The 26,429-nt window shown below is 34.3% G+C and overlaps 1 protein-coding gene across 4 annotated transcripts in view; it reads left to right on the forward strand.

Moving 5' to 3' along the window:
- The window catches only part of cyth1a (cytohesin 1a), a 90,540-nt gene extending 65,866 nt beyond the window's left edge, over positions 1-24,674 (forward strand). For 3 of the 4 annotated variants that reach the window (XM_049468137.1, XM_049468136.1, XM_049468138.1), the window contains exons 5-13: positions 614-732; positions 2,691-2,771; positions 4,053-4,165; positions 5,335-5,483; positions 7,367-7,479; positions 17,265-17,343; positions 18,639-18,707; positions 19,555-19,709; positions 21,615-24,674. In XM_049468137.1, coding sequence (XP_049324094.1) covers positions 614-732; positions 2,691-2,771; positions 4,053-4,165; positions 5,335-5,483; positions 7,367-7,479; positions 17,265-17,343; positions 18,639-18,707; positions 19,555-19,709; positions 21,615-21,693 — 957 coding nt within the window. In that variant the 3' untranslated portion in view covers positions 21,694-24,674. The remainder of the gene's footprint in view (positions 1-613; positions 733-2,690; positions 2,772-4,052; positions 4,166-5,334; positions 5,484-7,366; positions 7,480-17,264; positions 17,344-18,638; positions 18,708-19,554; positions 19,710-21,614) is intronic. The other variant, XM_049468135.1, reaches the window with a different exon arrangement.
- Positions 24,675-26,429: the final 1,755 nt, after the last annotated feature.

A 26,429-nucleotide genomic window follows, 5' to 3' on the forward strand; every position in this document is an offset into this window, starting at 1 on the left:
CATTACTACACAACTCAATTACTGCATTACACTCTTACTGCATTAGCCCATTTCTCCATTGCTCCCTTACTGCGTTACTCTATAACTCCATTACTCCATTACTTTATTATTGCATTACTCCATAACTCCATAACTGCATTACTGCACTACTACTTCATTACTCTATTACTGCATTACTCCATTACTGCACTACTACTGCATTACTGCACTACTACTTCATTACTCCATTACTGCATTACTCCATTACTGCACTACTACTGCATTACTGCACTACTACTTCATTACTCTATTACTGCATTACTCCATTACTGCACTACTACTGCATTACTGCACTACTACTTCATTACTCTATTACTACACTACTCCATTACTGCATTACACTCTTACTGCATTACTCCATAACCGCATTCCTTTATTATTTAATAACTTCAATACTTCATTACTCCATTACTGCAGTAGTTTATTACTTTATAACTTTATTACGTCTTTACTTTACTTCATAACTCCATTGCTGCATTACTCCATTATTTATTACTCCTATATCTCATATGAACGTGGCTGTGATATCCGCTGTATTGATTATATGCTGAATTGTGTGTGGGTGTTTCTCCAGGGGATCCAGTTCCTGATTGAAAATGACCTTCTGAAGAACACCAGCGATGACATCGCCCAGTTCCTGTATAAGGGGGAGGGACTGAATAAAACAGCCATAGGGGATTACCTCGGAGAGAGGTGAGCGTTACATAGCGACCAGCTCAATATATTACATTATAATGCATTATTAATATTAGGTCATACTGAATCACTAATTTTAGGAATGAGAGAAATCATTCAATATTGTACATCCCAAGTCCTAACTACAGGATTCAGAGTGATATAGAAATATCTGTAATATGATATATTAATATAATAAATATGGTCTATCTGTAGTGGAGGTGGTTTTCTGCAGTGTTCTCTCTCTCTCTCTCCCTCTCTCTGGATGGTGTTGGATTGCTCAGTTAATCTCGTCTCCATCTGTGTTCTATTTCCCTCTGAACTGATTAATCAGTCTGGATTTCTGCAATATCAGAACAAACAATGAGATATTAAATACTTTTTCAGGCGTCTCATTTCAGCCAACACCCACTGAATCCACACGAACTGTAGACTTAAATACTAGTTCAGGTTCTGAAGCTTCGTTTAACTTACATTCACATTCACTTTACACAGGAGGGAGCTGCGTCTGTGGTTGAAGTGTTTCTACTTTCTAAAATTAAATAAAAATCGTAGACCAGTGGACAGCTACTGTTTTTAATTTTAGGTTTTAGCTGTTTGTTGTTGGGTTAGCATGGTCAGCTGCTAAAATGACTAAGAAACTCTAATAATTAACCAGTAGAGCTTGTGTGTCTATCTCTTACAATCCAACTCCTTCTCTCTAATAATAGTAATAAATCAAATAAATAAATAAATAAACAGACTAGAGAGAAAAATAATTGTAAGATTAAAAGATTGAGTGATCAATAAAGGAAGTAAAATTCATAAAAGTCATAAAAGCACATTAAAGTTAAATTAATAGAAGGGAAAGATACATAAGATGTCTCTACCCTTTTTCTCCTTGATTCGCTCTCTCTTTTGTCCTTTCTACTTCTTTCTTTTGTTCTTTTTCTCTCCCTACCTCTCTCTCTCCCCCCCCACTCTCTCTTCCTCGTTCTCTTCCTCGTTTTCTCTCTCTTCCTCTCTCTCTCTCTCTCTCTCTCTCTCTCTTCCTCTCTCTCTGTGTCTTTCTGTCTCTCTATCTCTCCCTGTTTTTTCTTTCTCTCTCTTTGTCTTTTTATTGCTTTCTCGCTCTTTCATTTTCTTTCTCTTCTTTTTTCTCTTCCTTGCTCTCTTCGTCTTTCTCGCTCTCTTCCCCTCTCTCTTTCTCTTTTTCTCGTACTCTTTTTTCTCTCTTCCTATCTCTTTCTTTCTCACTCTTTCTCTGTCTCTCTCTCTCTCTCTTTCTATCTCTCTCCCTCTCTCTTTTCGGTGAGGTCAGTAAATGGAGAGATCGGTATCAGTGTATTGTAGCTGATCTGTCGTGAGAGGATTATGGATGGATGTATATATGGATAGAGGAATGGATGATTTGATGGAGGGATGGATGTAGAGATGATTGGGTGGATGGTAGTGGTGGGAGGGGTCAGTGTTACTGAATGCAGGAGCTGATTGGCTGCAGTGTTGATGGGCGAGTGGACAGTAAGGCAGATGGGTCAGTGAGAGAGGAGAGCTGATCACTGAGAGCTGTATTGTGGTTTCCCACAATCCCCCGGGAGAAACGGCGGCGTCAGCGTGGGCGGGGTCAGATCTGATGTCATGGTTTAGATAAAGGAGCTGCGTTATTCTGAGCTCATCCTTTTCTCTCTTTGTCTTTTTAGTGTTTCTTATCCTGCAGCAGATTTTACTCCATATATCTGCACTGATCTACACACACATTTACACACATTATACAGAACATTATAGCAGAAATCAAAAGTGTAGTCAGAGCTCTAAGGGTGGAATATTAATAATAATTAAAAATAATAATAATAATAAGAAGAAGAATAACTGTAGCCCCGCCCCTTCTTACAATAAATACCAGAATAATGTTTATATGCTGATTTCTATTGAAAAATATAAATGTAGGATTACTAGCACAGAAAAAAATAACGTTTTATTTGATTTTTCTTTAACAGGGATGATTTCAACATCCAGGTTCTGCACGCTTTCGTGGAGCTACACGAGTTCACAGACCTGAACCTGGTCCAAGCTCTCAGGTGAAGAATTTTAATGGAGATAATCTTCCACAAATACACATAAAATCTATGTGTTTAACTCCAGACCAGCTTTTTCTTTTGTTTGTTTGTTTTCTACTTGGCATTACACAGCTATATCTTAAAGGAGAACTCCAGTGTTTATTGAACTTTTACTGTAGTAAAACATGATAAAAAAGTTCTTACCTTTGTGGAATAGCACACCTCCGCTCTCCTGCAGCTTTCTGAGATCCAGAAATTTTGTACTTTTAAGAATCCGGAGAGCCCTGACATTTAAAATGAGGCATTAATAACTTGAAAACTGCACAAGTAGCTTTTTAAAAACCATTGTTTACATCCCATAGCGTAACATAATCTCCGTACGGAGATTAGGCTATGCTACAAGGTGTTAAAAGTGTTTTTTAATAAACTTTTTGTGCACTTTTATTTTTCTTATTGCTTCTTTTTTATTGTCTGTGCTCTCTGGATTCTATCAATGAGGTGTGGAGCTACTTTGAGCTGAATAACGGTGTAAAAAGTGATTTATTGGGGCAAAATAAGGGCCTGGAGCGCCCGTTGTAAAGAGAGCACAAAATTTCCGGATCTCAGAAAGCTGCGGGAGAGTGGAGGTGGGCTATTTAACAAAGGTTAGTACTCTTTATCATGTTTTACTAGAACAAAAATCCATTTTACACCGGAGTGCTCCTTTAAGGATTTTTATTCAAGCATTAAGTTTTGAAGGTTTCATGTTTTGATTAGAAACGTTAGTGAAAATCTTTTTTTTTTTTTTTTTTTTGTAGTATTAGAATATAAATCTGTAAAAGCTGTCAAAATATAACAAATAAAAATCATAAAATCTTAGTTTACCTTAATTTTAAAATCAATATTTTAGTGAATAGCAATGAAACAGTTCATGTCGTCCAAATATTTCATTTAGTAATGGTTATCTAGTTTCTTTTTCTTCTTTTTACTTGTAGAATTTGAGTTCCCCTTAAAACTGATCTGAAATCATTAACTAAGTAAAGTAGAGAGTGATCAGAAGGCAGCTTCTCTAAGTGTCTTTAAGAAAAATCTCTAAATTGCTCAGAATGTAAATAAAATATTTAACTTATATTAGAGAAAAAATGAAGGGTTTTGTATCAGCTTTTACCTGTAGCCCTTATACAGGCCATGGTCTGCTAAAGGGATTAAGGATTAATTATTAGTTTTTACTTGTTTTAATGATGAAATATATCTATATAAACACACGTTCCACACCCCTGTCTGTGCGCTGATCTGATGGATGTGTGTGTTTGGTGTGTTCAGGCAGTTTCTGTGGAGCTTCAGGCTGCCGGGCGAGGCGCAGAAAATCGATAGAATGATGGAGGCGTTCGCTCAGCGCTACTGCCAGTGCAACCCAGGAGTCTTCCAGTCCACCGGTGAGATTTAACAAACAGGACACAGTTTAGTTTATTGTACATACAGCTCTGTAAAAAATGAAGAGATCACTTCAGTATCTGAATCAGTTTCTCTGATTTTGCTATTTATAGGTTTATGTTTGAGTAAAATGAACATAGTTGTTTTATTCTATAAACTACAGACAACATTTCTCCCAAATTACAAATAAAAATATTCTCATTTAGAGCATTTATTTACAGAAAATGAGAAATGACTAAAATAACAAAAAAAGATGCAGAACTTTCAGACCTCAAATAATGCAAAGAAAACAAGTTTATATTCATAAAGTTTTAAGAGTTCAGAAATAATCAATATTTGGTGGAATAACCCTGATGGTTTTTAATCACAGTTTTATTTTCATGCATCTTGGCATCATGTTCTCCTCCTCCACCAGTCTTACACACTGCTTTTGGGTAACTTTATGCTGCTTTACTCCTGGTGCAAAAATAAAGCGCTCTCTTATTTTTTCCCCCCCAGAGCTGTATATCATATATAGCAGAGTGCATCTCTGTTTAATAGGATGTTATTGCATTTTCTTTTCCTATCATATTATAGATTATATTATATTATCTTTGTTTTATTAATCCCACAATGGGAAATGATGTGTATAAATATAATACAGAATTTGAATATTAGAGTATATTTATTTATTTATTTATTTATTTATTTATTTATTTATTGGTAGCATAAAATAACTTTAAAATGACAGTTTATCACCATTTTTCCTGGAACAATATATATATATATATATATATATATATATATATATATATATATAGTGTGTGTGTATGTGTGTGTGTGTGTGTGTGTGTGTGTGTGTGTGTGTGTGTGTGTGTGTGTGTGTGTGTGTGTGTGTCAGTGTTCATGGCTGGTTGTCTCATTGTTGAACAGATTGAACTACATTATTCATGCTTTCTGCTGAGAGACACAGACTATATACAGTGCTGCTGTGTCAGCCTGATACACACACACACACACACACACACAAAGATGTAGATATGTTGACCTGAACATCCTGTCTCGCATAATTCTCTCAGTGTTTGGCACGTTTTAAACACATCAGTGTCACTGCTGCACTGAGAATAGTGCACCATGTGTTAAATTATAATAATAATAATAAGGTTTTCTATGCTGTGTGTTTGTTCTGCAGATACGTGCTACATCCTCTCCTTCGCCATCATCATGCTAAACACCAGCCTCCACAACCCCAACGTTAAAGACAAGCCCGCGGTGGAGCGCTTCATCTCCATGAACAGAGGAATCAACGACGGAGGAGACCTGCCTGAGGAGCTGCTCAGGGTCCGTCACTCTCACACTCTTACTAAAATTATCAATTATTATAATTATAGTTACCACCAGTATTTTTGTAAATTTACTTGAACCTAAAATATGTTTTCACCTCATTACCAACCCCAAAATGCCCTGTCCAGACTTTTATGCACTCAACATTACTTAAAATTAAATTATCATAATAATGATATTAATAATAGTAATAAATAATAAATTACATGAAGTTGAGCAGACAAAGATATATTGAGTTCATACTGTCTGTATTCAAATAAAATAAAAAATATATATATATATATATATATATATAGTTTAAAATGAGCATTTTTATACTGTGACATCTGCTTTGGTTTTCTCTTAAAACATCAGTTATATGTGCATACTGTGGAAGGATGGATGGATGATGTATAAATAAATAAATAGATGAAGGGATAGGTGGATAAATAGATAAGTGGTTGGAGGGATGGATAAAAAGATTGATAAATAGATGAGAGATTGGATGGAGGAATAAATAAATGAATAAATTGATAGATAAATAGATTAGTGGATGCATAGATAAAAAAGATTGATAAATAAATAGACAGATAGATGAATAGATAAATAGATTAATAAATAGAAGGATGGATAAATGTTGATAAATGGATAGATAAATAGATTGATATGTGATGGGTGGATAAATAAATTGATAAATAGATAGATAAATGGGTAGATAAATATATTGATCAATGGATAGATAAATAGATTGATAAGTGATGGATGGATGGATGAATAGATTGATAAGTGATGGATGGATGGATGAATAGATTGATAAGTGACGGATGGATGAATAGATTGATAAGTGACGGATGGATGAATAGATTGATAAGTGACGGATGGATGAATAGATTGATAAGTGACGGATGGATGAATAGATTGATAAGTGACGGATGGATGAATAGATTGATAAGTGATGGATGGATGGATGAATATATTGATAAGTGATGGATGGATGAATATATTGATAAGTGATGGATGGATGAATATATTGATAAGTGATGGATGGATGAATATATTGATAAGTGATGGATGGATGAATAGATTGATAAGTGATGGATGGATGGATGAATATATTGATAAGTGATGGATGGATGAATAGATTGATAAGTGACGGATGGATGAATATATTGATAAGTGATGGATGGATGGATGAATATATTGATAAGTGATGGATGGATGAATAGATTGATAAGTGATGGATGGATGAATAGATTGATAAGTGATGGATGGATGGATGAATATATTGATAAGTGATGGATGGATGAATAGATTGATAAGTGATGGATGGATGAATATATTGATAAGTGATGGATGGATGAATATATTGATAAGTGATGGATGGATGAATATATTGATAAGTGACGGATGAATGAATAGATTGATAAGTGATGGATGGATAGATAAATAGATTGATAAGTGATGGATGGATGGATGAATAGATTGATAAGTGATGGATGGATGGATGAATATATTGATAAGTGATGGATGGATGAATATATTGATAAGTGATGGATGGATGAATAGATTGATAAGTGACGGATGGATGAATATATTGATAAGTGACGGATGGATGAATATATTGATAAGTGATGGATGGATGAATATATTGATAAGTGATGGATGGATGAATATATTGATAAGTGATGGATGGATGAATATATTGATAAGTGACGGATGGATGAATAGATGGATGTTTTTATACATAAATAGATCAGTAGATAATTAGATTTATAGATAAATGGATGGATACCTGGGGTATATACTGTACAGTATAGGATTATTCAGTATATCTCTATAGAATATTGATTAATTGATGATTTATTGATGTTTTGTATTGAACTCTGCTGGTGTTTCTGCAGAATCTGTACGAGAGCATTAAGAACGAGCCGTTTAAAATCCCTGAGGATGACGGGAACGACCTCACCCACACCTTCTTCAACCCCGACCGAGAGGGCTGGCTCCTCAAACTGGGTGAGTGAATCTGATTCATAACCTGCGGATTAAATAATAATAATTTAATACAGGACAGATTCAGAACTCAGAACTAGACTGATCTGAGTGATGATGCTGAAGATGCTGCTGTATATGAGGAGTCTGAGGAGCTGCTCTACAGCCCTGAGGTCAGACCTCCACATCTGGGAGGATATTAATATTTAATATGTGTTTGTGTTCTGATGTATTTCCTTTCAGAGAGTGGTAGAGTAATTATAGAGTAAGGATCTTGGTCGGTGGGTTCGGCCACCGGGAGGAAAGTTGTGTTTAGAGGCGAGATCTGAAGAGAAAGGAGAACAGAAGATACTATGAAGATCTGTTGAACTGAACACAGATTACACTCCTTATCTGATACACATCTGCACCCAGAGGAAAGATAAACGTTATCAGGAACAATACATTATTGCAATATATAATACTGATATGGGTAATATTTGAGCTTAGACATCTCAGCATGGGGTTGTGGAGGTTCCTAATAGGATGGATGGATAGATATCTCAGCATGGAGTTATAGAAGTTCTAGATAGATAGATAAATAGATAGATGGATGGATGGATGGATGTGTCTCAGCATGGAGCTGTAGAGGTTCCTAATAGGATGTGGATGGATGGAGTTGAAGAGGTTCATGGATGGATGGATGGATGGATGGATGGATAGATAGATGGATAGATAGATGGATAGATAGATGGATAGATAGATGGATAGATAGATGGATGGATGGATAGATAGATAAATAGATAGATAGATGGATGGATGGATGTGTCTCAGCATGGAGCTGTAGAGGTTCCTAATAGGATGTGGATGGATGGAGTTGAAGAGGTTCATGGATGGATGGATGGATGGATGGATGGATGGATAGATAGATAAATAGATAGATAGATGGATGGATGGATGTGTCTCAGCATGGAGCTGTAGAGGTTCCTAATAGGATGTGGATGGATGGAGTTGAAGAGGTTCATGGATGGATGGATGGATGGATGGATGGATGGATAGATAGATGGATAGATAGATGGATAGATGGATGGATGGATAGATAGATAAATAGATAGATAGATGGATGGATGGATGTGTCTCAGCATGGAGCTGTAGAGGTTCCTAATAGGATGTGGATGGATGGAGTTGAAGAGGTTCATGGATGGATGGATGGATGGATGGATGGATGGATGGATGGATGGATAGAGATAGATAGATAGATGGATAGATGGATGGATGGATGGATGGATAGATAGATAGATAGATGGATAGATAGATGGATGGATGGATGGATGGATAGAGATAGATGGATAGATGGATGGATAGATGGATAGATACATAGATGGATGGATGGATGGATGGATGGATGGATGGATGTGTCTCAGCATGGAGCTGTAGAGGTTCCTAATAGGATGTGGATGGATGGAGTTGAAGAGGTTGATGGATGGATGGATGGATGGATGGATGGATGGATGGATGGATGGATGGATGGATAGATAGATAGATAGATAGATAGATAGATAGATAGATAGATAGATAGATAGATAGATAGATACCACACCTTCTGGATGTCGTGGGTCGTCTCCATCAAGATAAAGGGTTGGACTTTCACGAAAGATACTGAAGACTGAAGATGACCCTCTACTATAATGACTATAGTTTAGCACGACTACCCACCAAGTTTCATTCATATTAGTTCCTCTCATTCCTTCTGGGTGCAGATATTATTTTGAATATATTTTTTTTATTTGATGATGAGTGTAGAGTGTATGAAGGACCTGGAGAAGTTTAACGAAAACACCAATCTACTCTCTCTCCCACTCTCTCTCTCTCATTCTCTCTCTCTTTCTACACTAATAAATATCTGGTTATTTAACTCTGGGAGTCACCTGTGATATCTGAGCTCTGCTTTGCTGTAAGTGAACATCTAGTTTTTGGGAGTTAATTTACAGCAAAGCAGATATCGCTGGTTCTCTTCACGCTGTTCCTCTGGTCCTCCTGACTGTAAACTGATTGGTAGGTTTTGGATCCTGGATTTCGGGGTCCGAGTTTCTTCAGAACCAGAGTAACAGATCACTGTATTCACTGTTCGGGAACCAATCAGAAAGCTGCCTCTGTGAAGAGGAGGGCGAAGATGAGTGGACCATCTGTCCTTATATAATAATGTGGCCCATTTACTGTGAAAAGTTTGGACACACCTTCTCTCTCATTCAGTGTGTTTTCTTCATTTTTATGATTTTCTACATTGTAAGTTTAATATTTAAAACTGTATTAAAGCTCTACAGGAACACATGCTGAATTACTTAGTAAATAAAATGTTACACAAACCAGAATATGTTTTATACATTAAATTCTTCACTTCTACTTCAATTGACGAAACAGGAGGATCAGTGAGTTTTTAGGCTTTAGTTTTTCTCGGTCACATGACATCACGGGGTTCAGTAGCTCCTCCATTTCCACTCTCTGTTGTGTTTTTTTAACATGGATCTCCGTTTAGCCGTGGCACGCCCAAAGTGTACAGTAATTACGTTGCGCGGCAGCGGACAAATATCTATTTTATTAAAGGCGAGGAGACGAAACTCAGAGATGTGCGTCCGGACGGGACTAAAATTACCGGAGGAGCACGGAGTTCAGAGAAAAACAGTAGATAATTCAACCTGTAATTTTCTCAGAGGACGTCTGAGAAAAACACCTACATGATCGTTCTGGACGGGAATAAAATCACAGAGGATAAAAACTAAAAAAAAAAACATAAAAGAGGAAATTACCCCAGAACCCCCTGAGAAAATAATCCTGTCCGGATAGGATTTAAGTATCACCTTTATGTTTGAAGACAGATTTGCACACTCCTGGTATTTTAATCTCAGTGTCTTCATTTCACTAAATAATTCAGCATGTGTTCATGTAGAGTTTTAATATAGTCTTAAATATTACATTTACAATGTTAAAAATTATAAAAAGAAAGAAAAAACACTGAATGAGAAGAGAAGAAATGTGTCCAATCTTTGACTGGTACTGTATACATAATTTGTTGTGAACATATGGTCGCCCACTGGTGGTCAAAATGGGTAATTCACCCAGAACTGTTTATTCATTTATAGATAAATAGATAAAGCTTTGTTTTTTAAATAGTAGCATAACATAGTAGACAATTGTGCAGTTTAGATGTGTAATAAATGTGTATATTAATGTTATATAACATTATATATACACAATGATAGATTATTAAAAAATAAAACAAAAAATGGGACAGTATAGAACAAAGTGGAAATTAAATGTTTCTTTTTTTTCTTTTTTTTACATTGACTTTTATTTTGTAGCAGAAGATATAAACCCAATATATTTATTTGAACCATTACTATAGCTTAAATGCCCCGTCCAAATTTTATATTTAAAATTAGGATGTAATATTAAAATTATAAATATTAAATATTATAAATATGTTAATATTATAAATATTAAATATTATAAATATGTTAATATTATAAATATTTTGTTTATATGGTTTGCAGTCAAATAAAAATCAAAGGAAATTAGAAATAATGTATTATATTTTCCATACTGTCCCAACATTTTATTTTTTATTCTGTTAAACCCCAGATATATATATTATACATATATAGATTATAGATATATAGATAGATTATGTATAGATAGATAGAATTTGAAGCTGGTTTTTGAGTCTGATTTACTGTTTTCCTCTGTTTTTTATCTGCTGTTTTGGGGAAGATGCCCCTCCTTTGATCAGCAGCGTGGGGGGTGGATATGATTTCTTATTATTTAATTTGATTTCTTTTTGTTTTCTTTTCTTCCTCGTTTGTTTGTTTGTTTGTTCCCCATGATTTTGGCTGTTGTCTTTCCCTCAGGAGGTATGTACACCTGCTTCGCCCCGCCCACCTCCAAACAAAACCTCTCAGAAACTAGCCCATCTCTATTCGCTGTGCGGTGCTTCTGGTGATCTGCCATGCCTTCCTTCCCCTCTGCTCCCTCTGTTTTAGCTTTACCGGGTTCATCTTCTGTTTGTTTTTAGTTCTCAGCTGATTTCGTCCCTCCATCAGTTTGGTCTGGTTTATATATCTGTGCTTTTGTTTGTTTGTTTGTTTGTTTGTTTGTTTCTGTTCTGGGTTTCTGTTATGTCTGGTTTATACTCAGCATGTTGCGCAAGTTGCGATTGTTCCTTTGGATAAAATGACATCACACACAGAGACACACCCCAACGCGAAAGCTCTACAAGCGAAAGCGCCACAAGGAGATCAACCAGAGCATCATGTAGAGCGAAATCGGTTTTCACAAAAAATATACTGTAATATTGCAATATAAATTTGTGTTGATTAACATGGCGACACCCTTGTTCCTTACTAGATTTTTAGTACTTACACACGTCAGTTTTTTATTTGTGAACAGCAAGCAACATTTAAAGTGATGTGCAATCCATTGTTATCTTTACATTTAATAAAAAAGGAAAAGTAAGCTTTTATATTAAACACGTTTTAAACATAACATCCTTGTATTTCAGTTTATAATAAGGAAAAGTGTAAAATATCACTGCCACATTAGAGTTGTTTACAGGTTTTTGACAGAAGCAAAACTCTATCTACTAACTGAGTTAGCTTCTATATGTAGAAGATATAGAATCTCAATGATCCCCTTTAGAAAATCACATTAAAACAGTGATTCCATTAATGTAGTGTGATATTTGTTGTGAACATATGGTCGCCCACTGGTGGTCAAAATGAGTAGTGCACCCAGGACAGTTTATTGTATAGATATATAGATACACATTGATGTAGCATAAAATTAGTAGAAAGTAGGGAAGTTATCATAGTATAGAATATTTTTCGTATTTTTTTTTTACTTATACATAAAGATGCTATTTGTAAAAAAAATAAAAAAATAAAAATAAATAAATAAAATTGTCTATGTGTAGAAGAATAGTTGTAAAATAAATAAATATACCCCTTTAAAATTTATGATTAGGACATAATAGAGGGAAAATGAAAATTCGAAAATTCATTGTTCGTTACATTTATGTTCACTTTTTTATTTAAAATAACCTCCTAATATTTCAGTTATAATATATAGAAAAGTGTAAAATATTCAAATCACTGTTATATAAAAGTGTTCTTCAGATACAAATCTCCATCTTCTGAGATTAACTCTATATATGTGATTAACTTCTATATGTAAAGATCAATAATATCGTATCGTACACATTTTTCAATATTGTGAATATTATTCCCTGAAATATTATACCCATATCACCCACCCCTAATTATCACATCAGGGTTCTACTTTTTTACTGTTTTTACCAAAGAAAAATTCACACTGTTCTCATTATTTCCCATTATATATCTACTAAAAACAGATTATGTCTGTTAAGTATCATTTATTTTACTTTAATCCTGAATATATGGAGATATCTGTGCATTATTATTATTATCATAACTAATAATTCTATATCATCAACTTTTACAAATCTGATAAAATTCTTGTTTTTTTTTATATCTCAGTTACGCTTATATCATATATTATGCAATACTAACATTCATTTTTCTTGTTGCAGTAGTGTATTCTTGAAATTGTTTTTTTTATTCAGAAAATATCATGATATTTGCCCACTCCAAGCTCTAAAAATGCAATAATGAAATGATCTACACACGTATCTTTGTTTGGGGGCGTGTCTCTGTGTATGATGTAATTTAGCCCCATTGGCCGGTTGCAGGTTTTGCAATGTGTTTTGTATAAACCAGGCGTTATTTTTCATCATGCTGGTGGTTTGTTTGTCCGCGTGCCGCTCTGTCTGTGGGTTGCCGGGCGGTTGCCGGGCAGGTTGCCAGGCGGTTGCCGGGCAGTTGCTGGGTGGTTGCCAGGTGCTTGGGGGTGTGGGTTCTGTGTGACCACCGTAGTGAAGAGTACTGCTTCTCACTGTTTGCTGTGGTGTTCAAATCTCTCATTTATTTCTGTCCGTTTTCACTTTGGGAGCTGCAGTATTCTCTGATCGTGGTGCCAGTCTGGGCGGGCACGCGCCAACACCTGAAACGGGCACTCTAAAAAACAAACAACGAAACAAAACACCAACAAATAAACCAAATCAGGAAACAATATCATCAACTTTAGGGCTGCAGGGAATAGTCTACATACAGGTTTATTTACGGAGTATCTAAGGAACTGCCAGTATGATGGGAAAATCGCTGGTTTGAATCCCAGTCATGCAGATTGCCATCAGCTGCCGGAGCCCTGAGAGAGCACAGTTGTCCATGCTTTCTCTGGGTGGGTACAGTACAGCAGATGGCGCTCTCTCTTTTCCCTCATCACTCCTAGGGTGATGTGGATCAGCACAAGGCTGCATCTGTGAGCTGATATATCAGAGTCGCTGCGAAGATAAAATACAACAGCAGCAGTGTCAGATTCTGTTATTTAGCTATTTAATTGCTCTTTCATTTATAGTACACTACTTTTTATTTACTTTTTTATTTAATTAACAGGATCATTTTTTTTCTCTGTAATAAAATGTACAGCTGATAATTATTTTTATCCTTGATATGTTTATTGTTCATAATCACAATACGATAAAGTATCAATATATTATCCAGCTTTAATTTGAAGCAATATAGAAAGCAGAGAGACAGAAATAAAAATATATATATATATTTTATACAAATATTTGAACTATAATATTTATATTTACATCTAAAATAGAGAATACATATTTGATTAGTCTAGATTAATGAAATGATTTATAAATATAAATTTTAGGGCAAAATTGGGGATTTGAAATGCACAGCTCGAAGAGGAGGGACTAAATCAATGACAAAAAACTTTTGACTACTAAAATAGTGATTTTTAATAGATTTGCAGCCCTAACCAACAATACATTTTGTTAACATTTATAAGTATATTGAGTTTTATGATTGATTTGATGATCAGTTATTGGACGGAGGCTCGTGTTACCTGGTGTTTGCGCGGTGCCGGACTGATCCGGAGTACTGCACCTGAACCAAAGTGCTTGGGCTGCTGTTCTTCATGCTGTTCGTTAATGAAGCAGAGGTGTGTGTGTGTGTGTGTGTGTGTGTGTGTGTGTGTGTGTTGCACTGTTGCAGTGATGGTCTGCGAGTGCAGTGGCTTTCAGATATCAGATAATGCGTTTTCTGCTTGATTCAGGGTGTGTGTATGTGTTTACGTGGTATTGGAGGGTGGTTGGTGAGGCTCGTTACTAAGATACAGGCAGAATATAAACTGTGGACACTTCATTATCCTAATACAGAAACATAGACCCCGCCCAACACCTGGCTTTTAACACCTGGATGACATAACTGCCAGCGATACCACACCGTCCACCGTCCAACGGGGTTAGCTGAACGCTACAATAACAAGCTAATGGATGAAAAAAAGTTAATAATTGTAGCTAGAGCACAAGCTAAACTATTTGCTCTTTAGGAATTGAGATGAAGACTCCGCCCACATATTACTGGAAGACTCTTAGCATAACAAGCCCCGCCTCCAGACCCTTGAAGCAGTAACTTTAGTAAGTCTAATTAGGGGGTGGATCTTAGGGAGTTTAGGGCGTTAATGTTTTAATAACTATATCCATATTTGACGCCACGTATCGTGTGTGTATATATTGTATCGTGGTTAAAAACTATATAATATATCGCAATATCAATATATATATTCTGTCCCACTCCTAATAAACATAAATAAATAAATGAAAAATAAAATAGTCCCATGTCTTCCACACATCTCCTCATACTAGTGATCTGGGACGCCTCTGAATGTATCTGTGCTCAGAAATGATCAATAATCCTAAAAATTTATCAAAAAACCGATCAATCAATCAGCTATTTCTTCTCTTTTCTGTGTGTATATATGTTTGTGTGCGCTGCTCGCTTAAAATGCAACTTTTTTAGAATTTCCTAAGGATTTTAGGACTTAATTAAAATAAAAATGAACATTAATGAATGCAGTTAGCTTCTAACCAGCAGAAAAAATATACAGTATTATTTACTGTTTAAAAGTGCTGTTTAATAATTATGACAGGTGGTACATTTACTCTCAGTGCAGTGAATAGACCTGAATGGTACAAATTAGTACAAAAATAGTGACCTAAAATAGTGCAAAAGTGCAACACTATCGTGCATTTTGGTGAGAGAAAGAAAATACACAGTGATGTGTGATAGAAGTGTATGAACTGAGCATACTGCTATATATATGTAAATATGCCCACATCAAGTTGTGAGGTGATATCTTGTGAGTGAGGTTGCTACACATATCTACATGTGTGCTCTAAATCTTTTTGCTTATTTTGGGGAAAAATCCTCTTAATCGTTCTTGCTTAGAATTTTCACTTTATTTTAAGTGATTGGTGAATTTTGTGCTCAATTTAGAAAGTTTCAGTTAAATTATTCTGATGCTTTTTTTTTTTTTTAGTTCTGGACGTCTGTAGTCCGTAGTTTCGTATCTTTTATTTTATCTCGTGTTGCTTTTAGCGCTTTAGCTGCTATTCGCTGTCAGAATTAGTTTTCCAGCTGAGGAAACGAGAGCAGAAGAGTTCAGAGGTCAAATCCAGATCACTGAACCCACAACCCTGCGGAGAAAACCCGGCAGCTCGTAAATCAGCTGCATCCGGTGCTGCAGAACCGCGGAACTGCCGGCTTTTGTAGAAATAGACATCATATACATAGACGCTGCATCGACTGACTCCATCTATTAGAGCTGCCGTGTCAGCGTGGTCTCCTGAGCCCCCAGTGCATTAATTTACGTTTAGGAAGGTGTTTAATAAAACTATAATAATCACAACTCTACCAATTTATACCTGATTTATACACGGTTTGGTTTGTTACGAACAGCAGAGATGTAGTTATGATTCTGGATGCTGTCGCACATTACAGATACCCAAATACCTGCTTTCATGCTGTAATACTTTATATTATTATTATGCTGAAAACAAAGACAGTATGGTATATTAATAAGTGTTTAAAGAATGAATATTATATTTATATGTACATACACATTTAAACATTTTATAAATAAATGTATACACACATTAATATGCCATACCACATATATTTGTCTTTGTTAAAGAGCATAATATAAAGTATAATATAAAAGAGGCAGCCTATGCGGCGTCTAAGTATATGATGTCTATGGTTGTAGACAGTTGAGGTGTTTGTTCCCCGGACAATGTGACAAAAATCTGCATTATTATATATTTCTTAATTTTTAGTCGATATGATGCAATTCTAATATCGATATTAACAATAAAAAAGCCACCACCCCTAGCATAAAATGGTAAAAAAAAAAAAAATATTATGTCAGTATTTAAAGACATTTTCACAATACAAAATATTTGAACTTTCTGTTATTATGAAATCTCATACAGTTGCATTGTTTGAACAGCAGAGGTCAGAATTCCAGTAGTGTAGGCTGGAGAACCAGTGGGCGTAAGCAAAGAACGAAGGATATGTCAGTCATTTTAAAATAGAGTGCATCGTTACACCTCTAATCAGTAGTGTGGTAACTCCGCAGCGTGGTACGAGTGCCCGGCTGAGTGCAGCTGATTGGCTGGCAGTGTTTGGGCAGTGTTTGGGCATGGTGTGGGGCTGCTGGAGAGGAATGCAGTGCTTGAGGTGCAGATGGTGAGATGATATCAGGTCATCGGTAGAGAAGCGCTCATTGTCTGCTCGCTCATTCGTCTGTCCTGCTTGTGGGCTGCTCCACTGTCGGGCCGCTGGGTGCTGCGAGGACCCCGGTGCCCGCCTGCCCGCCCTCTAACCCTCGCCCGCTCTGTTCCGCAGGAGGACGCGTCAAAACCTGGAAGAGACGGTGGTTCATCCTCACAGACAACTGCCTCTACTACTTCGAGTACACTACTGTAAGTACACGCCCAGCGGGACTCCACCAATAACACCCTGTTCTCCTCTCATTCAGTGTGTTTCTTTCTTCATATGATTTTTTAATATTATTTAATATTAAAAGACTATATTAAAGCTATACAGAAACACATGCTGAATTATTTAATACATTAAAAATGTTAAACAAACCAAAATATGTTTTATACATTTAAGTTTCACATTTATTTTTGAGAACAGATTGTGTCATTATTGTTGTGATACTGATAAAAATGTATAAAATTGGTCAGTCCTAAACTACGTTCACATAACCAAGCTGAAAACTTGGTACAATTATAGACACTACAGATACACCGAAAATGATTTGGCAAGTAAAAATATATCAAAATTGTCCAAGAACTGTGTATTTATTTATTTTTGGCAAGTAACACAACAAATTTATCCTAATAGCTTAATTGTAAGACTTAAAACAAATGAATAATGTTTCAGTTTATTGTATTCTATCATTCACTCGCTTTTTATTCGGCTGAATATTTTTGGTTGCCGAGTTTTTGTCACATTTAAGGCAAAAAATAATAATGAATTCACTTCAGACTGATAATGTAAATGTAGCTTAGGACTGAACAATAATTCATTATTTATATATATCAAATACATATCGCAGTGTGAAATGTTTTAGTAATGGTGATATTTCAGTATATATTTTTACAGGCTTTAAGTGACTGTTCATTGAGTGCTTTACATTCATTGTGGGTGCTGGCAGCATTATTTATAATAGCTTTTATATTATTTTACTTGATTTGATAATAATATGGGATGGTAATAATATATTTAAATATAAATTTCTGGCTATATAGTCAAGCCCTAATGTACCCAATATATTTATGTATTTATATATTATATATTATATTATAGTAGAGCTGGACAATATTCTTGATATCCTCATCAAAACAATAAAATATTAATATATCAGTACTTTCATATAACAGTATCAGTAGATTATTTTAACCACAGAATCTGACACTGCTGATGCTGAACTGTTTCGGTGTCAAAATGATATTAAATATTGTATATCGTGAAAATGTTGATATATATTGATATTATAATCTTTTTTTATCGTATTACCCAGCAGCTCTATCACTGTGTAATCACGTACACATACTCTGTAAAGAGGGGAACGCTTTAATACTGTTTATATCAAAATTAAGAAATAAATTGTGACACAGATTTTTGCCATATTGTCCAGCTTTATTCTTTATTAACTTAATTAATGCAAAGATATTACTTTTTTTTTTTATCGTCTTCTTTTCTCCTGCAGGATAAAGAACCCAGAGGAATCATTCCTTTGGAAAACCTGAGCATCCGAGAAGTGGAGGACAAGAAACCGGTGAGATTTCCTTCATTTACTTCCATTTCACATAGGGCTGCAACAACTAATCAATTAAACTGATTATTAAAATATTTGGCAACTAATTAGCTGTCTTTATGCCCAAAATCATTTTTTTTCCCTCTTACTCACTCCTTACTAGAGGCTGCTAAAGTAGCTAAACAAGATGTTTCTCATTCTCAAGCCCTACCTGGACAGGATTAGTTTCTCAGGGGGTTTTGGGGTAATTTTCTCTTTGATTTTATTCTCGTCCAGAACAATCATGTAGGTGTTTTTCTCAGACGTCCTCTGAGAAAATTACAGGCTGAATTATCTACTGTTTTTCTCTGAACTCCGTGCTCCTCCGGTAATTTTAGTCCCGTCCGGACGCACATCTCTGAGTTTCGTCTCCTCGCCTTTAATAAAATAGATATTTGTCTACTACCGCGCACCGTAATTACACTTTGCGAGTGGAAATAGAGGAGCTACTGCACGCTGCAATGTCATGTGACCGAGAAAAAAAGTTTTTACAATTGCAGTCCTAGTGCAGGAGTTTTATCACTGAGTAATATTTTTCACAGACGCCCCCTGAGAAAATAAATCTATTTTTTTTTCCTTTATTTTTATCCCATCAATAATTGAGTAACCCTAACCCTAATTGGTTTATCAAAAAATAATAATAATAATGTACAGGTGTATGGATTATCAAAATAACTGTTAGTTGCAATTTTATGAACCTCAGAAACAGTGAACTCAGAATTTACATGGAAAAACTCCATAATCAGACTTTAACTCAGACTGAACACTTCAGGAATAAGAGATGCTGTGGCGCCACCTTGTGGATGAACGTGATGTGTTTGTTTCTCAGAACTGTTTCGAGCTGTTTATCCCGGATAATAAGGATCAGGTGATAAAGGCGTGTAAGACGGAGGCGGACGGACGGGTGGTGGAGGGGAACCACACCTTCTACCGCATCTCCGCCCCCACCACCGAGGAGAAGGACGAGTGGATCAACAGCATCAAGTAAGTTCACACTGAGCACTGTTCACTATCACCTTAAACACAGAGTTCACACTTAGCTCTGATTAGATTTTTGCCATTTTTGAACACTCGGGGGAGTGTGTATATATAGAGCCATCTCAAAAAATGTGAATATCTTCGAAAAGTTACTTAATTTGTGTAATTCAGTTAAAAATGTGAAACTCATATATTATATAGATATATTAAACTCAGAGTCATCTATTTTAAGCATTTATTTATTTTATTATTGATGATTAGACACTGATTTTTGGGTTTCATTGGCTGTAATGGCTTAATATTAAAATCAGTGTCTCAGAAAATTTGAATATTATATCAATAGATCAATTGGTGCTTTCTGTAGTGTGGGTAGTGTGCCAAATCCTGCTGAAAAATGAAATCTGCATCTCCATAAAACCTCCACTCTTCCTCCAGACTCTGCTCCCTTGATTTTTCTCAAATAAAATGTAAAATGTACTGATGATCAGTGATGGTTTGGAGAGTCATGTCTGTCATCTGCTGGTGTTGATCCACTGTGTTTTATTATCAAGTCTAAACTCAGTGCAGTTTTGTTTTCCCACAAAATCTTACAGCACTTCATATCTTACAGCTTCCCTCTGCTGCTGACAACTTTTATAGAGATGCAGATTTCATTTTCCAGCAGGACTTGGCACACTGCGTAACAAAAAAAAAAGTACCAATTGGTCTTATTATATAATATTACATTTTTTGAGACACTGTTTTTGGGTTTTCATTGGCTGTAAGCCATAATCATCTACAATAACATAAATAAACGCTTATAATAGATCAATCAGCGTTTAATACATCTATATAATATATATGAGTTTCACATTTTACACTGAAATACTGAAATAAAGTAACTTTTCAAAGAGAAAGTTTTTTTTGAGATGCTCTCTCTCTCTATATATATATATATCTCATCAATAGTTTGTGTCACCTTAAGGTAAAAAAAAAAATCAGTCAGAACTGGACAATATTTCAGTATCAATATGTTATATATTTTATTAATATAAAATATAAATATACTTATTTACATATTCTTGCACACATACAGATTTGTATTTAATACTCACATGTAGTTATGCCATGTAACATTTATATATATTAAATAAAATGGTGTAATAGCCATAAAGGCTTAAAATCATTAATATTATGTTTTACTCTACTGTTTGCATTTTTACACACAAACATAAGAAAACAAAATAGACTGCTTTCAGGAAATATACAATAGATCTGTATGATCTAAGTTTTTGGTTATTTTGACGAAATATGTAATTTTTTTTAAACTTAATTTCAAGAATACAAAATATATAAATGTTTTCTATTTTGTAAAAGGTAACTTCCCAAAATGTTTTACAATATACATTTTTATATAAAAAAAATATATATATATATATTATAATAATAATAATAATAATAATAATAGTATTAAAACTACAATAATAACTAAAACTTAAAACACCTTTTTCTTTTCTCTCTTCCACTCCAGGGGAGTATAGAGCTGGGCAGTATGGCCATGAAATAATGATATTTCAGGGTATTTTTGTAAATTAATTTCAGGACTATACTCCAGCAACACATTTATAAAATCTACAAATACTTGTTTATTTCGTAAAAAGGAACTAATTACAATTTACATAAAATTATTGTAGACATAATGAATGTAATGTAGCAAATAAATTATAAAGTGCTGCACAAAAATAATTAAATATATAACAATAGTTTTTTTTATATTGTATCAAACATATTAGCAAAAAAATGTAATATCGCATGTAATGCGATATTTCTTGCGTTCTGTAACACATTATTTCAAACAGTGCTTTTTTTTAATGCATGATGTTAATGGAAACTTATGAAACACTTGCGCTGTTTTCTCCTCTTCTGTTTCAGGGCGGCGATCAGCAGGGATCCGTTTTACGAGATGTTGGCAGCGAGGAAGAAGAAGGTTTCCTCCATGAAGAGGCACTAAACTCCCTCAGGGTGGCGCTGCTGCTGCAGATTCAGGGCTGTGTGAGAGAGCTCCCTCTAGTGGAGAGGACTGAAGAGCTTTATATAGAGGGAGGATGAGGCTGGTCTCCCCCACCCCCTCCTGGCCCCACCCACAAATATAAAACATAAATAGGACACGCCCACTCATCTAACGCACCACGCCTACCCTTAAAAAAAAAGGAGTTTTTATGCAGATCTTTACCTTTTACCTACAGCACCAGTCAAAAGTTTGGACACACCTTTTTCTGATTCAGTGTTTTTCTTTAATTAATTTATTTTCTACATTGTAGATTAACATTAACAAAAGATTATAAAAACGGTTAAAGAAGAACTCCGGCTTGAAATGGATTTGGGTGTATTTATTAAAACGTGATTAAAAAAAAAAAAAAAGTACTTACCTATGTTAAATAGCTCTTCTGAGATCCAGTAATTTTGTGCACTTTGACCAAACAGGCTTTAGAATAGAATGAGTGATATGGGGCATATTTTACCCTGCAGATAAATCACTTTTTACACCGTTATTCAGCTCAAAGTAGCTCCACACTTCACTGGTAAAATCCGGAGAGCTCTGATATTTAAAACGAGGAATTTACAACTTTAAAACTGCACAAGAAGTTTAGTAAAAACCACTGTTTACATCCCATCGTGTAGGTAAATCTTGATAAATTAAAGTCAGAATAAGTTAAGCGTTGAGTAGATTGCAAAATTTAATTTTTGTTCCTTAGAAGTGTATGAATTCCAGCTGTTGCTTAAAAAAAAAATATCTGGTTACTGTCGATATTAGAATGCAAAAAAAAAGAACAAACTTCTTTAAAAACATTGCTCAAAAAGTTTTACTATTCATAATATTCGACGGTTGACTTATTGTGACTTAAATTTAAGATAGCAGCACCTATAGATGTACCTACACTATGTACAGTAGTGTAAAAAGCGTTTTTAATAAACTTCTTGTTCAGTTTTAAAGCTCTAAAAGCCTTGTTTTAAATGTCAGAGCTCTCCGGATTCTACCAATGAAGTGTGGAGCTACTTAGAGCTGAATAACGATGTAAAAAGTGATTTATCTGCAGGGTAAAATATGCCCCATATCACTCATTCTATTCTAAAGCCTTGTTGGGCAAAGAGCACAAAATACTGGATCTCAGAAAGCTGCAGGAGAGCGGAGGAGAGATATTCAACAAAGATAAGAACTTTTTATCACGTTTTAAAAGTCCATTTTAAACCGGAGTTCTCCTTTAAGGGACACATACAGAATTAGGTAGTCAACAGTATAAAATACCAAGAGTGTGCAGATCTGTCCTCAAAGATAGTCTTATTTATGCTTATTTAGAAGAATTGAAAGTATAATTCTAACATATTGTTTATTATTACAAATATTTCAGCATGTGTTCCTGTAGAGCTTTAATATAGTCTTTAAATATTAATTTTACGATATAAAAAAAAATTCATAAAAAGACAGAAAAGTGTCCAAACTTTTTCCTGGTACTGTATCTGTACCCTATTTTCTCCTCAGCTGTAAGTAAATAAGTAATTATCTGAGTGTTTTTATGCAAGAGACGATTCCTGCTCTTCTCTCAAAAACCCCAAAGAGTTTTATCTACCTAATTCTGGAATTCTCTCTTCGCGCTAAACCAAATCACGCTCTCTGGTAAAAACACACACACACACACACACACTCGTATTATCATTAATCAGCAGGTCTGACAGAATGTGGGTTACCAAAAATCATAAACGAGGCTTCTCCTGGATTTCAGAAAGGAAAGACTTTGATATGTGCGCTTTGATATGTACAGGCAATAAGTGTATTTTTACATTTCTATATATTAAATATATATATTCTCTGTATAGTCTTATTTTCTGTTCTCCTCAATAATTTGATAAAGGCTGTTATAATTATGATAATAATAATAATAATAAACCGCTGCGTTGTTGTTTTCACAAGTAATGAAAAAGAGACGACGATGACTTCAGTGCCGGAGTTCAGCTGGACGCTCAGATTGCACATTGTTAAATGGTTAAAAATCAACGACTGTGTTTACACTGTATTGACTTACTAAGTTAAGTAAACCTAAGTTAAGTAAATAAAACTAATAATAAAGTTAAAAGAGTGCTGGATGTTAATCTACACAGATTTCTCTGCTGAAAACTGTTTATTTGGGTGAGTAAAGAGCTTCTTCTGTTTATCTACAGTAAGTTTAGATTCCCAAATTTCTCCAGCACTAAGGCTGGAGCATTAGCATTAGCAGCTGACCGTTAGCAGGTAATGCTAATGCTGCTCCAATTATACATTCGGATTGTCTGATGATCAGCATTCAGAGACTTGGTTTGGATGGGATTGGCCGATAATCGGCATTAAGTGACTTGAATTGGGTCGAACTGATTGACGATCAGCATTCAGAGCTTTGGATTAGATTGGATCAGGACATCCCTAAAGAAGAATGAATCAGAAATGCCTTGTTGAAAGTGGAGCTGGTGAAAATGTGCCTGTAAACTGTAGTTACAGTAGTGAGAATTCTCTTTAATTTACACCAAAAATTTTATTTACAGATAAGCTTTATGATTAAATTCAATATTGACAATCTCTGTTAGTTTTTCCTGCTCTGAGTGCCTGCTTTAGTTCTCTCCCGCTCTCTCGGTTCCCTCGTTAAGGCTCGTTAAGGTTTCTCGTTAAGGCGAGTATAGCTCCAGTGCACTGGCTGGTCTTTCAGTGAGTCTTAAATCTGAGCAGTATAGCTTTATTTATCACGGATGTAAATACTTAAGTGTATAGTGAGTATCTTCCTACGGTTTATGTAAATGTTTATGTAGCAAATATATTATTAGCTGAGTGCCATTCTTCTTTCCTTTCTTTATTATTTTTATTATTTTTTTGTTTTGTTAAAGAAAAAAGTGTAAATTGTTTGATTCTACCATACGAACGGTAGAAAAATTCATACTGAAATAAAAATTACAAAATATATCGAATTTACTTGGTCCTGGTCATTTTATTTATTTATTAATTTATTTTTTGCATCTTTTTTCTCATCACTGATTTACAAGTATATTCATCATTTATAATATCAGCACATTTTTGTAACAGGCTTCATTTTCATCTTTATTTGTTTGTTTAGCGTCTATTGTTTTCCTTTTGCTGTAATACAACATATATTTACAGAACCAGTCAAAAGTTTGGACACACCTCCTCATTCAACGTTTTTATATATATATATATTTTTTAGTTTTTCCTACATAGTAAATAAATACTGAAGTGATCTATCAGATTATGAAGGAACGCATATGGAATCACGCTAACAACTTTTACGGAGAAGCGGATTTCATTTTCCAGCAGGACTTGGTACACTGCCCAAAATACCAATTGGTCTTATATAATATTCTCATTTTCTGAGACACTGATTTTTGGGTTTTCATTGGCTGTAAGCTTAATAATAATCATCAACAACAAAAAATAAACGCTTAAAATAGATCACTCTGTTTGTAAAACACCTATATAATATTTGAGTTTCACATTTTTGAACTGAATTACTGAAATAAAGTAACTTTTCAAAGATATTCAGATTTTTTTAAGATGCACTAATATACTGAAATAGAACTTTCATCACCACTGTTTAGATGCACTACTCCTACTAAATCTATAATTGTGCCCATATCTATCTATCTATCTATCTAACAGTAGACAGTAAATAAAATAAAATAAAAATATAATACGAATGATAAACATATATATATATATTATTAATAATAAAACTTGGTTTAATTAAAAAAATTAAGATCAAAAGGAGTTAAAAAAAGTTAAAATTAAGCTAAAACTAACTTTTGCATAGTACAATAAAAATACAAATAAATAAATGAATAAAAAATAAATAATAATAAACATAGCAATAATAATAAAAGACACTTATTAAAATAAGTTAAAAAGCAAGAATACAAAACTATTAAAAGATTAAAAATGAAGAAATAAAATGCAAATAAATAACTAGAAGAGAAGAGCTAAAACAAGTAATAAAATGTAAGAATAAATAATATTAAGTAAAACAGGTACAAGCTGTCTGAAGGTGGTTAGATGTTAAAATCACCCTGAAGCTGTGGAATAACTATAATAAAGAATTAAGAATGTGTAGTTCGCTCTATAAATTTAAAATAATGTTTAAAAACAGGTCTGTAAACAAATATATAACTGATAAATGAGCTGTCTATAAATTGTGAACTTTCAAATGATTCATGATTTTTATCTTTATTTTCTTTTTTGTGTTTTTATTTTTTTGTTATTTTGTTTATATAATATAATATATAATATTAGTTAGGTAAAAAAAAGGGTAGGCAAAATAAGCTAAAGCCTATACCTTTTCGGTTTTTATTTATTGCTTATATGCAAGATATAGAATGATTTTGAATTTTTCTCTTTTCTTTATTACCTATTTTGTGTGTGTACATGTTTTGCATAACGTGAAATAAACTAAACTATATTTTAATTATTTATTTATTATTTATTTATTATATTTACTCATCCTTGCAGTGGCTAGTGACTTTCTCTTACACTAAATTGCACGAACAGTGTATAATGCTGTGTAAATATTTAAAAAGTATAATGTAATATTAAACTCCACCAGTAGGTGGCAGTGTTATATAATATTCTGTACGGGACTCCGGGACACTTAAGGACATGGTAGTAAATTTTCCCATCAAACAGCGATTATTTTATAAGAGCTCTCAGCGCAGGCT

Source organism: Astyanax mexicanus, chromosome 19 (assembly GCF_023375975.1).
Source record: "Astyanax mexicanus isolate ESR-SI-001 chromosome 19, AstMex3_surface, whole genome shotgun sequence".
In the NCBI taxonomy this organism is placed as follows: domain Eukaryota; kingdom Metazoa; phylum Chordata; class Actinopteri; order Characiformes; family Acestrorhamphidae; genus Astyanax; species Astyanax mexicanus.